The following is a 15,460-nucleotide window of genomic DNA, read 5'->3' as shown; positions in this document are numbered from 1 at the left end:
TAAAAAGACGCAGAGGCTTTCAAACAGGACAGTTTTATTCCTTTGTTTTTAAATGATCTTTCTACAGTAGTGGGACAGGAAGCAGCAGCAAAGAGGGGAAGGAGAAAACAGTTTAGAATATACAGCACTTCCTTTTGGGTTGAGTTTCCGGAGGCTCGAGGGCAGCTAGGATAGCCTCATCAAACACATTCTTCAGACCTCTCTACAAGACAGAGGGGAGGAGAGAGAATAGCAGCCAGGTTAGAGGATTAGAAAGACTAGCAGATAAAACAGCAGTCCGGATTAAACAGGCTGAATTCACAGAAGCAATGTGCATAAGAAAAACTGCCAGAAAATTCAATCACAGACCCCATGACTGGGGAATTAGATAATTTAACAAATTTCTTACCTCAAAAGCAGACAACTGAGCAAAAGAGCAATTGTTATGAAAATGCATGCCCTAACTTCTAAAATAGCACTCTTGTAATTCTAAGGGTACAATATTTCAATGCAAATGCCAGGAGAGAAATATGTATTTAAAAAGATAGATGGATTTCATCAAATCAAGACTATATCAGTATTTCAAAGGATAAGGATGACATAAATATTTTGGAACCAATCTACATAAATTTCAGATTTCTGGGTCCGAGAGACCGCTCAATAGCTGAGTACCTGCTCTGCATGTGGTGTGCCTGGGTTCAAACCCCAACATGATATAAATGGTCCCTCTAGCACTACTGCTGGGAGGAACTTTCTCACACAGAGCTAGGAATAGCCCCTGAGCACTCTCAGTTCTGGGTCCAAAACAATAAATAAATAAAAACAGTGTCAGGCTTCTGTGAATTCAGCCACTGAATAACTGAAGGACACAAATAGCAAACTAACAAGCATGCTATAAGTTTCTAGATTTAAAATAAACTAACATCTGGGTGGGATTAATCAGAATTTTGGAGTGAAAAGTTTCCCAGAGCAAAAAGGTTCAGAAAGAAAGAGTGTTAATTGTTCAACAGTACCAACCAGGAGAAGCTTAAAGAACAGACTCTAGAAACAGTTTACTCTTCAGTTATTCAGCAATGTTATTAGAGCAAGTAACCACCACCCAAGTCATAGAAAAATAAAGAATGGGGTCCTGGAATGGGTTTCAGCAAGCAGTCAATGCTTGAAGATGTTTGCATGAATATCACAGCATAAAGCATGGAGTGAAAACAAAGAATTATCAATGAAGATCAAATACAGATATACACATAACCTCCTCAGCCAGAACTTATGCTAACTGTGATTTGATAGACCTCGCATCTTGGGACCAGGTCTATCCACTCACCTAATGTAAAGTCAGGGGTTGACCAACCAAATACATAACTTTTTTTTTGAAGGAGGGTAGGTGCTAGGTATCAAACGCAGGGTCTCAAACATGAGGAATCTGTTCTACTCAGATATATCTATATATCTCAGTACAACAGATCTCCCCAGGCCCAGAAGTTTGACATTCTCTTATTTTAGGTCAGTTTGATCCCAAGTAAAACTTTTCCCAAAAGTCTCAGAAACAGCTCCAGACCCAGACGACTCCCCCCACATTTTCTTTGTTTTGGGGCCACACCTGGCAATGCTCAGGAGCTACTCCTGGCCCTGCACTCCGCAGTCTCTCCTGGTGGTGTTCAGGGAGCTATAGGGAATGCTCGAATGCTGGGATCAAACTCAGGCCAGCTGAGTGCAAAGTAAGCGCTCTACCTACTGTGTTATCACTCTGGTCCCATCCCCACATTTTCCCCCCTCTCTCTACACTACCCCCGCCAACCACCAAATCAGAGACCTGGCACCCACATATTCCATTCAGTGCAAAATAAATGAGAACTAGCAAGCAGAATTTTTTTAAGAGGTTAAAATTTTTTCATCTTGGAGCTGGAACGATAGCACAGTGGGGAGGGCATTTGCCTTGCATGCAGCCAATCCAGGTTCAATTCCCAGCATCCCATATGGTCCCCCAAGTACCGCCGGGAGTAATTCCTGAGTGCAGAGCCAGGAGTAACCCCTGTGCATTGCCGGGTGTGACCCAAAAAAGAAAAAAAATTTTTTTTTGTCTTTTTATGCATTTTATAAAGTGCTTAACCAAAAAGAGTGTCAAAGTTCCTCTGCAATTCTTTCAGCATCTCTTGGAGCAAATACTGGGAGCCAAATACTGTATAAAAAGCAAGGAAGAATGAAACAGATAATATATTTTATAAGTAAAATGAAGAAAAGGAGGAGACCAGAAACTAGTACATCTCAAAGCAAATTCTTGCTTATTTATTGACAGATTAACTAATCTGAGATAACGAAATTAATTTCTGCTTTACCCACACTATCTAGTTATATGCAGAGTTCAGTTTAGAGGTGCTAACAATCTGAAGTCCTAAAAGTCACAGTTTTCATATAAAATAAGAAACAACATATATTTGCTAACAGCTTTTCAAATTCCTGTTTTCTGTAAAATTACTCACTATATAAAGCTGTTAGCACTACTTTAAAAACCTTATACGGAAACACAATTCTCTAAGTTTTATTAATATGATAAAAATTGGGTCCACAAGGCCAATTTGCCTCTATATCCCCTATTTAGAGATAGGGATATGTAACTGATACATATGGTCGGATACAAACTAACACATATGTTCCACATGTAGCCTTACCCAAAACACATACAGGCTCAGACACACAAGAACTTTGTTCTAAGGATGGTAACAGAACACATAAAAATGGGCAAATTCTCGGTGCCATGTGTTAGTTTATCTTCTGACCTTTGAAGTAACTGTTTTTATAATAATACTAAACTGCCAAGGAAAGCTAGATTTTGAAAAATAGCATTATACCTTAAGGTCAACCTTTGAAATAACTGGTTAAGCATAAAAATTTTATCTTGGACCAAGAGAGAGAGTACAGAGGCTAAGGTGTTTGCCCTGCACTTGGCTGAATCTCCAGCACTGACTATGGTCGCCCTGAGCACCTCCAGGAGTGATTCCTGAGCACAGAACAAGGAGTAGCCTCCGGGCACCACCACGTGTGGCCCAAAGCCCCCCAGCCCAATGTTTTTAACTTCAAGTAACCTAGCACTAAATAAAGGTTGGCATACTATACCATTTTATCTACCATTTACCTTAGTATTAAAAAAAAAATTTAAAAACACTTTGGGCTTGGAGGACACAACCCCAGCAGTGCTACAGAGACCAGGCAGTGCCAGAGATCAAGCCGGGGACTTCCACATGCAGAGCATGTGCTCTAGTCATTTGAACCATATCCCACCCCAGCTAAAGAAAAACAATACTAATTATTTACTTATGGGGAAAAAAATTTAATATAAAAAAACAATCTATGCTTTCTTCCCTGCCCTATTTTAATCATACACACTTGCTTAATGTTCAAACTTCAAAGCACTGGTACCAGTAAAATAATTATCTGTGCTAATTATTTTCATGAATTTGTTGCTCCTGAACAGTCCTTAAAAGGGGAGAACCAGTCAATAAAACCATAAAGGTAGGAAAGATGAGGACAATATTAGACCACCGTAATTCTTATTTTTAATACTCTAACACTGTTCTCTGTCCACAAAAAAAAAAAAGCTTCCCATCAAACTATAGGAATTCCAATTAAATCGCTATGAAAGAAACAGAAGGATAAAAGAACTAATGAAGAAGGAATGCTTCCAAAAACAGAGCTAAGAGACATAATACAAAAAGCCTGCTTGAGATAGTTAAGATATACCTCTCTGACATGAATGGCTAAACTGTGATGACAAATCACCTACCCGCCACTGAATTACCCCAGAAATTACAGCATCAAGTATTAGAACTGAAGGTCAACAAAACAAAACAAAAATTAAGTCTAAGAAAAAGTGAGGGAATCTACTCTCTTCTGTGCTAACCTGAACCTTTCCCACTTTCCCAAAGCGGTTCAGTAGCACGAGGAAGCTCACAAACAGGTGCTTTACTTAGAGACAGGTCATTTTCTCCATAAATAAAGAGACACCAAGCAAAGCAATATACATCACAAAGCTGACGGCATGGTTCCTGGGCAGCTGACCTGGGCAGTATGGACCCTTGTTAGAAAGGACCTCTGAAACGTAATGACGACCAACACAAAACCGAGAGCTCCACACCAGTCCTTACCTGTGTGAGTGCAGAGCACTCCACGTATTTGACAGCCTTCAGGTCACGGGCCAGCTTTTCAGCAGTCTCTGGAGTGATAGGCTTCTGTTTGTTCTTGGCAAGCTTTTCGATAGTAGAGGGGTCATCTCTGAGATCAATTTGGGTCCCAACAAGTAAGAAAGGAGTCTTTGGACAGTGGTGAGTTATCTCAGGCACCCACTAGAAAGGGATTAAAAAAAAAAAAGAATTTTTTTTAAAAGCCATAAAACTCTATAGTCATTTACAAGCTATCAAGAACCTGACAACCTTTTTCAGGGTAAAAATGTCAGACAGAACTCACCTTTTCTTTCACATTTTCAAATGAGGAAGGAGAGACCACTGAAAAGCAGACTAAAAATACATCTGTTTGTGGGTAACTCAGTGGCCGTAATCTGTCATAATCCTCTTGCCCTAGGAAGAAAACAAATTGGAGACATCAGCAACTGAGTACAGAGAGATACTATAGCAGAGAGGGAACTTGCTTTGCCTGAGCCAACCCCCGGCACTCGATATGGTCCACGGAGCCTGCCAGGAGTGATCCCTGAATGCAGAGCCAGGAGTAATCCCTGAGCGTAGCCAGGTGTGGCTCCCACTTCTCCAAATAAAAGAAAATCAGTAACTGAATCTTGCATGACCTCCTAGCATTAAAATCACTTATCAGTAAGTAAATTAAACATATACACTGATCACTAACCAGAAAGTACCTTAATTATTAATTAAATATTCAACTTTGTAATACATGAGAAATACCACTCAGCTAGTTCTATTTTCTGTTTCTAACCCGTAGGAGAGCAAACTTTACATATTCTTGCCCTTTTATTACTTTATTACCAGTCTGTTATTATGGATCTTTGTGTGCATTACTAGTGGTGAAGAAAAGAATAAATGCAGTAAAACAATTAACTGATGCTGTATGGAAATGGTTGAAGACTGGGGCCCAGAGCAATAGTACAGTGGGTGTGTGCGTTATACATGGCTGATCCAGTTCAATCCCCAGAACCCCATATGGTTTTTCCAAGCACCGCTAGTTGTGACCCCTGAGCAGAAAGCTTTGAGCACCACCAAGTATGGCCCAGAACAAAACAGATTTATTTTATTCTAGGACTAGTCAAGTGGGTGGGGTGCTGCTTTGCATACAGCCAACCTGTCATAATCCTCTTGCCCTAGGATGGCAATCCCAGCACTACATATGGTCCCAAATGCTGCCAAGAGTGATTCCTTAGCATAGTGGTCCAAACCCAAAACACAACAAAACCAAAAAAAAAAACAAAAACACATCACAAGCACACAATATAGTCATCTTTGAGTCAAAACAAATTAAGGGCAAAGGGGGAAGTCCAAATGAAGACTATTTAAAAAAAAAAAAACTTTAAAATCAACATAAGCAATTCTAACAATTGAACATTTAATATAACAATCACTGTATCACTGTCTTCCCGTTGTTCATCGATTTGCTCGAGCAGGCCCAGTAACATTGTGAGACTTATTACTGTGTTTGGCATATAAAATATGTCACGGGTAGCTTGCCAGGCTTTGCCGTGCGGGAGAGATATTCTCCGTAGCTTGCCGGGCTCTCCAAGAGGGGCGGAGGAATCGAACTTGGGTCGGCCATGTTGGCTGCATGCAAGGCAAATGCCCTACCCGTTGTGCTATCACTCCAGCCCAATGTAACAATATGCCATTAATATTATAATGCTCAGGGAATTGAACTGGGGTCATCAAATAGTGTACATTCTATGCTAGACAAGGAATATAAAGTATGATTTACATGTATAATTTTCATTTCTTAAATTATGTGAAATTTTAGACATAAAGGGGTTTTTTTGGTTTTGTTTTTTTTTTTAAAAAAAGAATAAACCAGCCAAACTCCTTCATAATATTCTCATCTAAACTGCTTGAGCTCTGTGCAGCACTAACTGAACTTTAAAGCATCACACGCCAAAGCACCAATAAAACAACAGAACAGCCAGGGATATATCTTAGAGGCATAGTATTTGCCTTACATGTGTAAGCCCGAAGTTTCATACCTAACAGCATCCCCCCAAAAAAACAATCATTTCATTTGGGGCTACACCCAGCAACTTTTAAGACTTACTCTACAAGTTAATGGCTCTGCACTCAAGGTTCACCACAGACAGGGTTCAGGGAAACATATGTGGTGCTGGAGATTGAACCTACATACAGTAGCCACTGTGATCTCTCTCCAACTCAGAAAAAAAAACTTTAAAAAAAAATAGTACTTCAGAAAGCGAACCAAACTTTGTAAAAAGATGTACAAAATGTTTGCATTCCTTTTCTTAACACCTACTCAAATTAAATGTAGTTTTAAAAACTTGAGCCAGAGAGATAGTACAGAGATTAAGGAACTTGCCTTGCACACAGCTAAGCTGAGTTCAATTCCCTGAGCAGTACCAGGAGTAAATCCAGACCTCAGAGCCAGGAGTAAGCTCTGAACATCGCGAAGTATTGCCCAAACCCTGCCACCCCCACCCATACACCCCCCAAAAATTTAACCAGGGCTGGAGCAATAATATAGCAGATAGGGCATTTGCCTTGCATGTGGCCAACCCAGGTTGAATCCTCAGCATCCCATATGGTCCCTTGAGCACCACCAAGAGTAATTGCTGAGCACTGAGCCAGGAGTAACCCCTGAGCAGGTGTGACCCAACACCAGGTGTGACCCAAAAATCAATATACATACATACATACATTTATATCTATATATATATATAACCTAAGCAAAGTTTTAAAAAAGTTTAAAAAAATAAAAAGATCTAGCAAAGAAATAAATTCATTTTTTAACCTTTAGCCCCTGAAATCAGTGTGAGAGCATCAAAACTGGATCCAAGTCTAGATTCCTAAGTATCACCACTGAAAGTATTTAAATAAATGAATGTCAAATAAAACATCTTATGCACCAACCTTCTACTCAGATAAATTAGTAACAGAAAACTATACAGCTATTATTTTAGAATATCTTGTCCAAAGCAATAATGAGTTAGCCCACTTATTTGTGATGAACAAGTCCTCAAAGCAACAAAAATCATTCTTCTTTCCCAAGATGGGAAAAAAAAGGAAACAAGTAAAATTGTTCACTTAACAAAAAGTCTACCTTACATCTACTTTGATACAAGTGCTACATTTAAGAAAATAAGAGTAAATCCCATAGATGAGCCAAGCATAATTTACCAGTTAAATTTACCCTCTTTACAATTTACCCTTCATGGTCAGAATAGATCAGGATGTAGAGCATTTGCCTTACACGCAGCTGACCCAAGATCAATCCCCACCATCCCATAAAATATCCCCTAGCCCTGAGCGCAAAGCCAGGAGTAACCCCTGAGCATTACTGAGCATGGCCAAAAAACAAAAACAAAGAAATGAATAAAAAATAAGTCAAATTTACCCTGCTAGATACACAGGTGGACGCCAATCTGGAGTCACTGCACCAGATTCACAACATTTCTCTTATTTTGTCTTAGGAGTCTGTATCTGTGTTTCTCTTTCTCTCAGTCTCTAAATACAATTACTCTCTTCACATACAAAAAATAAATTTAACTCTACATGTTATGAATAACCAAATTTAACTCTACATGTTCAAGATGAGATAGCATTACCACTTACCATCCTTCAAAGTATAAAATAATCAAGACCATTTCACTCCATTCTATAAAATAGGTTGCTTCTGACTACAGATACTAATGTATATACACTACAGGAAACTGGAGCAATACCACAGCAGGTAGTGAGCTTGTCTTGAACGTGGTCAACCAGCATTCAATCTCTGCCCCGAGCTCGGTAGGAGTGATCCCTGAGCACAGAGCCAGGACTAAGTCTTGGACACTGCCAGGTGTGGCCCAAAAACAAACAAAAAAATTGTGTACACTACAACAGCAAACCAGCTCACAGCTTAAATTGTAAATCTGCTCCAAAAGAAAATCTGTCTCAGGGCTGGAGCAATAGCACAGCAGGTATGGGTTTGTCTTGCATGCGGCCAACCTAAGTTCAATTCCCAGCATCCCATACGGTCCTCTGAGCATCACCAGGGGTAATTCCTGAGTGCAGAGCCAGGAGTAATCCCTGTACATCGCCAGGTGTGACCCAAAAAGAAAAAAAAAAAGCCTGACCTAAACAAGAAAATCTGTCTCAAAAAAAAAAAAAACAACAAAATGTGGAAACCTCTGAGATTTCTACTATTCATATAGGTGTGCCCACACAGACACAAAATTTCTATCGCAGGCATGCATTATTAGAACTGACAAAATCAGAAAGCTCACTGTAAACTAAAGTTTAAAATGTTATACATAATGTTAAAAGTCCTAGATTTGATGAAGTGCACAGAAGGAGAAAAACCCATTGCCCTTCATATATACATAGTGGGGAGAGAGAAGACGGCAGCAGCATGGCAGCAGGCTCAGAGTTGGCAAGCGCCAGCAGCCCTCAGAGCTCGGAATGGCTTGGCTGATGGGGTCATAAAATTTCTGAGTGATAGAGATGCCTCCAGACCCCATGCCAGGCTGAGTCTCCTATCCAGGGGACCCCAGAGGGGGGCGGGTGAGCCCACCACCCGTGAAACGAAGACCTGGCAGCCCAAAACTACACACTCCAATCACTACCACGCTCATGGCCGAACTCCACAAGCTCAGGTCAAGCCTCATCCAGGAATGATTCTGTTAAAAAACTCAAGAATGCTGGTTTTGTAACCGAAATCTCCAGGCTATCATGGAGTCCAGGATGGGCTACCTCCCCTTTATTTCCCTATTATTCCCGGAGCCTGGCAGTCTCGCCCACAAACTGTCTCCAGTGCCATATACGCTCATTAACTGGTCATGATCCACAGACTCATAAACAGATCACAAAAGAGATCAGCAAGCTGCAGAGTTGCTTCCGGACCCCAAAATCACCATCCAGTTAAAAATTTAAGTCCAGCTGCATCACCCCATTCAAAACGTTTGAATTCCTAGAGTGACATCTCAAACTCTACACCACTGATATACAGGAATAGCACACCATACTGGATGGAATGTAAAGGAAAAGGCAACTAGTCATGATTCACAAAATACAAACACACAAAGTTTAACCCGCAACATGTTAGTTTATCTCTTACATGAGGGCTTAATGACTCCAGAGTGAGATACAACCTTCACACACTTTCTTCTGAGGAAATATTATTTTTATCATTTTTAGTGAATTATTCGTAACAAGCACTAACTATAAAATAAATTATTTATTTATAATGGTGGTGGGAAGGTGTAACAATGGTGGGATTGGTGTTGGAATACTGAATGTAATGAATCATCGTGAAGAACGTTATAAAAATATAAAAGAAAGTAAAACTGAAACTTAAAAAATGGAAACAAAGAGCATAACTGACCCATCTCTTAATCATAATCCCTCCTGCTTTCTGATTATTGGTTCAAGATTTGATGCATTTCTTGAAGCATATTTACCTTTTCTATCTTTACTGTTTATTCTGTCTACTTGGTAAAGGTAAAGGTAAAGGCCCTCCCGTTGATCGTCAGGCCCAGTAACGTCTCCATTGGAGACTTTGTTGTTACTGTGTCTGGCATATCGAATACTCTCGGTAGCTTGCCGGGCTCTCTGAGAGGGGCAGAGGAATCGAACCCGGCTTGGCCGGGCTGGCTGTGCGCAAGGCAAATGCCCTACCACTGTGCTATCTCTCCAGCCCCATCACATCTCTTAATATGTCATTCAAAATAATCAAAAACCCTAGGAGAGATGGAGAAAAAAGAAAGAATTTCTGCATGAATGACCGAAAGCCCTTTAAATATTTTTTCTGAAAACAGTGGTTTTAAGTGGAAGCAAGCTGGCATCCACAGTGGAGAACCAGTCAGAGTGGGCCTCGTGAAGAGGTGGCGCACCTGTGAGGGCTCTGAACATAAGAGAAATACCGCAGATCTTGCTGATACTGGCATGAATGAGTGGGGCTCTTCGGGTCCAACTTGGCACTACTACAGTGCGAGGGTCCTAGACTGAGGGGATGCCCGGGTTCCCACCATGGGAAGCTGGCTCAGGCAAGTCGCAGCCAGCAAGGCATCTCTGCCACCATTCCTTCCTTGGCCCAGCCTGTGCTGCCAGTGTCACCCGCAGCATGTTATGGAGGAAAACCTCCCTGGGTGCCAACTGTCTGGAGACCAAGGATAGGGTATGTGCCTCCAGGTCAGGTTCTGACGGACTGGTGGCTACAGTGCACCCAGAGCACTGGAGCGGTGAACGGTAGCAGCCCTGGCCTCAGTCTTCGTCTGGGTGGGTGGGTTTGCCTGGTGCCAGCCCAGGCAGGGCCTCCAGCAGTCACTTGCTCCCACAATCCAAATCACTGCCATGCCCCCAGCTGCACTCCACCATCCTGGGACGGACCTGAGATATTAATCTGCTGAAAATTCGGGTATACAGGTTTTGTGACTGAAATCTTCAGGATTTCTCAGGTGGAGTTGGGTCTGGACCCAACTTCCCTACTCTCCTGGAAGCACTAGCAGTCACCCCCATGAACCAAGTTCAACACCACCCTGTAAGCTCTACTACTGGCTTCACTTCAGAGACCCATTAATAAATCTCGAAAGAGATCAAAAGTCTCAATTAATCTCAGACCCATGTAAGACAGAACAGACCAAGGTAGATCAGAGGAGGGCAGGTTTTTCTGCTGCCCACCCAAACAAAGCCTCCGGCATTCTCTTGATCCCACAATCCAAAATCACCACCATGCCCTCTGCCCAAACCTCACCAAGATATTAATCTGCTGAAAGTTCAGGTATGTGGTTTTTGTGACTAATCTCCAGGTTTTCTCGGGATCACTATGAGCTACCTTCCCCACACCTCCCTGTCCCTCCAAAAGCCCCGACAGTCATGTTCATACCCCAAAACTGCCACCCAGTTAAAAATAAGCTACTCCTGATATACTTTCACAATAAAAATACTGAATGCCCTGAACAAACATAAAGACCTCTTAGCACCTATACTACACACCATAATGCACAAATGGAGAAGGGGGGTGTGGGGGAAGAAGGTACCTGTCATAGAGCAGGCAGGGAAGGGGAGACTGGAGGGTAATGAGAGGGAAACTGGAGATATCGGTGATGGAAAACGTATACAGTAGTGGAGGGATGGGTGTTGTAACATTGTATGACTGAAATATAATCATGAACAGCTTTATAATGGTCTACATCAAGGGAATTCAATAAAAATAAGTAATTGTGTGTGTATACATACTTGTGGGGGAGGCGCTATGAGAAGATGGCTTTGAGGGGTATGAAGTACATGCACTGTATATAGTCGTCCCAGATTGAAACCCTGGCACCACATGGTAACCTGGGCACTGCTGGGAGTACTCCCCAGCATCGCCAAATAGGAAGTAAAATGAAAAATGAGAGTTCTGAAAAAAAGGAATACCTACTGGGGCCTAGTTCAGGGATTAAGAAAGCTGCCCTGCAAGGATGAATCATGCATTCAGTCCTGGGTGCTGCCACACAAGCAGAACATGATCCTGGCAGCAATGCTGGCTGAACCTGGCAGCTCTTTAAGCCCTAGTGCCACAGCAGTTTTTGATCATACTACAACCAGGTATATGTGAGCACAACTTAAGGGGGGAGGGGAGGGAAGAGCACAAGCACTAGGGTCAAGAGATGCAGTCTCTGTCAAGTGTGTTAACACCAGTCAGCCCCAGCAAGCACTTCAACCAGAATACACACGATTCCCTGCCACTGCAATTAAAGGTCCCAGAGAGCGCCACAGCCAAGTGACCAAGTACCAGTACCAGATGTGCAGGAAGCTGGAGTGTTAGTAGGATGTGCAAGGAGGCTGGAGTGTTAGGAGAACGCTTGCCTTGCAGGAGCTAGTCCTGACTTTGCTCATGAGTGACCCCTGGTGGTGCTCAGGACCATATGCAGCAACAGGGATTTGAACCCAGGTTGAATGCAAGCACCTTGCCCTCTGTACTATCCCTCCAGCCCTACGATCCCTCTCCCATTAATTTTTAAAAAAGAAACACAGGTGACTCGAGAGATTATATAGCAGGTAAGGCACTTTCCTTGTACACAGCTGACCCGGGTTCGATCAGCAGCAGCCCACAGGGTCCCCATGAGCCCACTAGGAGGGATTCATTCCCTAAGCACTGCTGCTTATGAACAGCAGCTTCTTGCAAGCACTACAAATGAAAGGGCAAGAGGCTCAGCAAGTGGTGTGTGGGAGTACCAGTCATCACAGGAGCAGAGCAGAGAGCAGAGAAGGGAAGAGATGGGGGAAAGAAAAAAGTGTGTGTCAAAACACAAAATTCTCCTGAGGGCAGGAGCAACAGTATAGCAGATAGGGCACTTGCCTTGTACACAGCCAACCCACATTTGATCCCCGGCACTCTTCATGGCCCTCCAAGCCCTGCCAGAAGTAATTCCTAAGCACAGAGCCAGGACTAAGCCGTGAGCACAGCCAGGTGTGGGGGGGAAAAAAAGCATGAGAAGAAAACTGTAATGTAAACAAAGTGTAATGTAAAGGAAAACTCCAAACAAACCCCAAATGCTAACAAAAGATCTGACATACAATTACAATATAGCCAAGGCACACATTGAAGGAAAAAAAAAATCCATCTCTCAGGACAGAGGCTGTTGTATTATTTTACCCATTTTCCAAGTTTTCTTTAATATACTACGACTTTTTTAAGTTTAGCAGCAAAAAAAAAAAAAGTGGGGCTGGAGCGATAGCACAGCAGGTAGGGCATTTGCTTTGCACATGACCAACCCAGGTTCAATTCCCAGCATCCCATATGGTCCCCCGAGCACCACCAGGAGTAATTCCTGGTGCATTGCCGGGTGTGACCCAAAAAGCTAAATAAATAAATAAATAAAGTTTTGGGGCCAGCAGTACTCAAGGATCACTCCTGTTGGTGCTAGGGAGACCATATGTGGTGCTGGGAATCAAACCCAGCAAGTGCCCTGCCCACTGTTATCATCGCTCCAGGGAAGTTTTTATAAATTTAACATTTTTACTTTACTTTGAGTTAACATAATTTAACATAATTTACTTTGAGTAAACATAATTTAACATAAGAGTAATGACGAACTGGATATAGTACAAGGGTTAAGGTCCTCCCTTAACCCTTTTTTGGAGCTTTTTTGGGCTGGAGCGATAGCACAGCGGGTAGGGCGTTCGCCTTACAAGCGGCCAACATGGCCGACCCGAGTTCGATTCCTCCGCCCCTCTCAGAGAGCCCGGCAAGCTACCGAGAGTATTCGATATGCCAGACACAGTAACAACAAAGTCTCCAATGGAGACGTTACTGGGCCTGCTCGAGCAAATCGACGATCAACGGGAGGGCCTTTACTTTTACTTTACTTTAAGGTCCTGCCAACCCAGGTTCAATTCCTGAGACCACATATTGTTCTGAGTCCCACCAAGAGTGGTCCTTGAGTGTAGACCCAGGAGTTAAGCCCTGAGCAACATCAGCTGTGGTGAAATAAACAAAAAATTGCAGGCCTAGACAACGTTAGAATATCCTTGTTCACTAAGCTTAACTATTTACTACTCTCTCTTTGTTTGATCCTCCCAATTAAATCTGGGCAAAATGAGTAATACACTCCCTAAGAGTAATATGCACATGGCCAGAAAAACCATACAGAAGGAAAGGCACTTGCCTTATATGTGGCAGACCCAGTTCCATCCCCAGCACTACATACAGTTCCTTGAGCGTCATCAGGAGTGACCAGTGCCAGGAACAGCCTGTGCACCAGCAGGTGTGAATCAAAAGTAAAAAGAAATATACCTTTTCTAAAAGAGTGATATATCAAGAGGGAGGGTGCGGCTCATTAGAGAGAACATGCCTTACATTTCTAAGGCCCTAGGTTCAATTCCATGTTGAGGAGTTGGATAGGGGGAAGTATGCTGCTCAACCCAGTTCAACACTGTTGTCCCCTGAGCATCACAAGGAGTGACCCTTCAAGCAGATAGCCAGGAGCAGCCCCTAAGCACTACTGGGTATAGCAAAACACACACACACACACACCCCAGCCCTGAACAAAAAAACAAAAAAGAGACCAGAAAGTACAGAATGCAGCCTACCTCAGTTCAATCCCTGGTACCCCAGATAGTTCGAGCCCACCAGGAGTGATCCCCAAGCCAGAAAGAATCCCTGAACTGGGAGTGACCCAAAATCCTACTCCCAAAAAAAGCCCTGGGGGCCCTGAAAGATAATATAGGGATTAAAATTTAACCAAGGACATGACACATGATCCCCTTAAGCAATTCCAGGAGTGATCTAGGGATTAAAATTTAACCAAGGACATGACACATGATCCCCTTAAGCAATTCCAGGAGTGATCCTTGAGTATCCTTTTTATGCATCCCCCTTCCAAAAACAGAAAAAAAGAAAAAGTTTAGGGGCTGGAGCGATAGTACTGAGGGTTTGGTGTTTGCCTTGCACAAGGCTGACACAGGTTCGTTCTCCAGCATCCCATATGGTCCCCCAAGCACCGCCAGGAGTAATTCTTAAGTGCAGAACCAGCAGTATACCCTGAGCATCACCGGGTATGACAACAAAAAAAAAAAAATTTAGAATACCCACATTCTCAAAGAATGCCCTTCTGAAATTTCCTTTGGCTAACTGATGATAACAGAGCGAAGTGAGAAGTCAGAAAGAACTGGGTATATGGCTCAGTAGTAAAGCATATACCTTTCATATGGATTCAATTCCTGACACTACAAAAAATAGAGGAACTAACAGAAATAAAACGAGAAAAATTTAAAAAAATTAGTACTTACATTTGAAAAATTGGCTACAATGTCAGGGCTAGAAAATGGAGTGCTCTCAAATTCTTTTCTGATGTAATCCAAAATATTAAGCTATCTAGAAATAGAGATCTACTACAGCATGTAATACACTTGCCTTTCATGCAAGTCCATCCCAGTTCAATCCCAGGCATCCCATGTGGTCCCCAGAGCCAGGAGTGATTCCTGAGTACAAAGTCAGAAGTAACCGCTAACCACTACTAGACATGGCCCAAAAACCAAAACATAAAAAGTTATCTATGTATTGTAACTACTTACCTTCATAAGTATTATAAAAACATATAGCTCTGATAGCACAGCAGTAGGGCGTCTGCCTTGCACGCAGTCAGCCCGGCCAAGCCAGGTTCGATTCTTCCACCCCTCTCGGAGAGCCCAGCAAGCTACCGAGAGTATTTCGCCCGCACAGCAAACCTGGCAAGCTACCCGTGACATATTCAATATGCCAAACACAGTAACAACAAGTCTCAAAATGGAGTCATTACTGGGCCCGCTCAAGCAAATCGATGAACAACAGGAGGGCAATGCAGTGCTAC

General features: G+C 42.5%; 1 protein-coding gene across 2 annotated transcripts in view; it reads right to left on the bottom strand.

Moving 5' to 3' along the window:
• Window positions 1–15,460, bottom strand: part of CDC42 (cell division cycle 42) — a 44,332-nt gene that overhangs the window by 2,811 nt on the left and 26,061 nt on the right. The window contains exons 4-6 of one of the 2 annotated variants that reach the window (XM_056123117.1): window positions 4,438–4,547; window positions 4,119–4,316; window positions 15–202 (exon numbers count right to left, since the gene is read on the bottom strand). In XM_056123117.1, the coding sequence (XP_055979092.1) occupies window positions 113–202; window positions 4,119–4,316; window positions 4,438–4,547 (398 nt within the window). In that variant the 3' untranslated portion in view covers window positions 15–112. Of the gene's footprint in view, window positions 1–14; window positions 203–4,118; window positions 4,317–4,437; window positions 4,548–15,460 lie in introns of those variants that run through there. The other variant, XM_056123118.1, reaches the window with a different exon arrangement.

This window comes from Sorex fumeus, unplaced genomic scaffold (assembly GCF_029834395.1).
Source record: "Sorex fumeus unplaced genomic scaffold, SorFum_2.1 ptg000047l, whole genome shotgun sequence".
NCBI classification, from domain to species: Eukaryota; Metazoa; Chordata; class Mammalia; order Eulipotyphla; family Soricidae; genus Sorex; species Sorex fumeus.
This window is presented reverse-complemented; position numbering and strand designations above follow the sequence as displayed.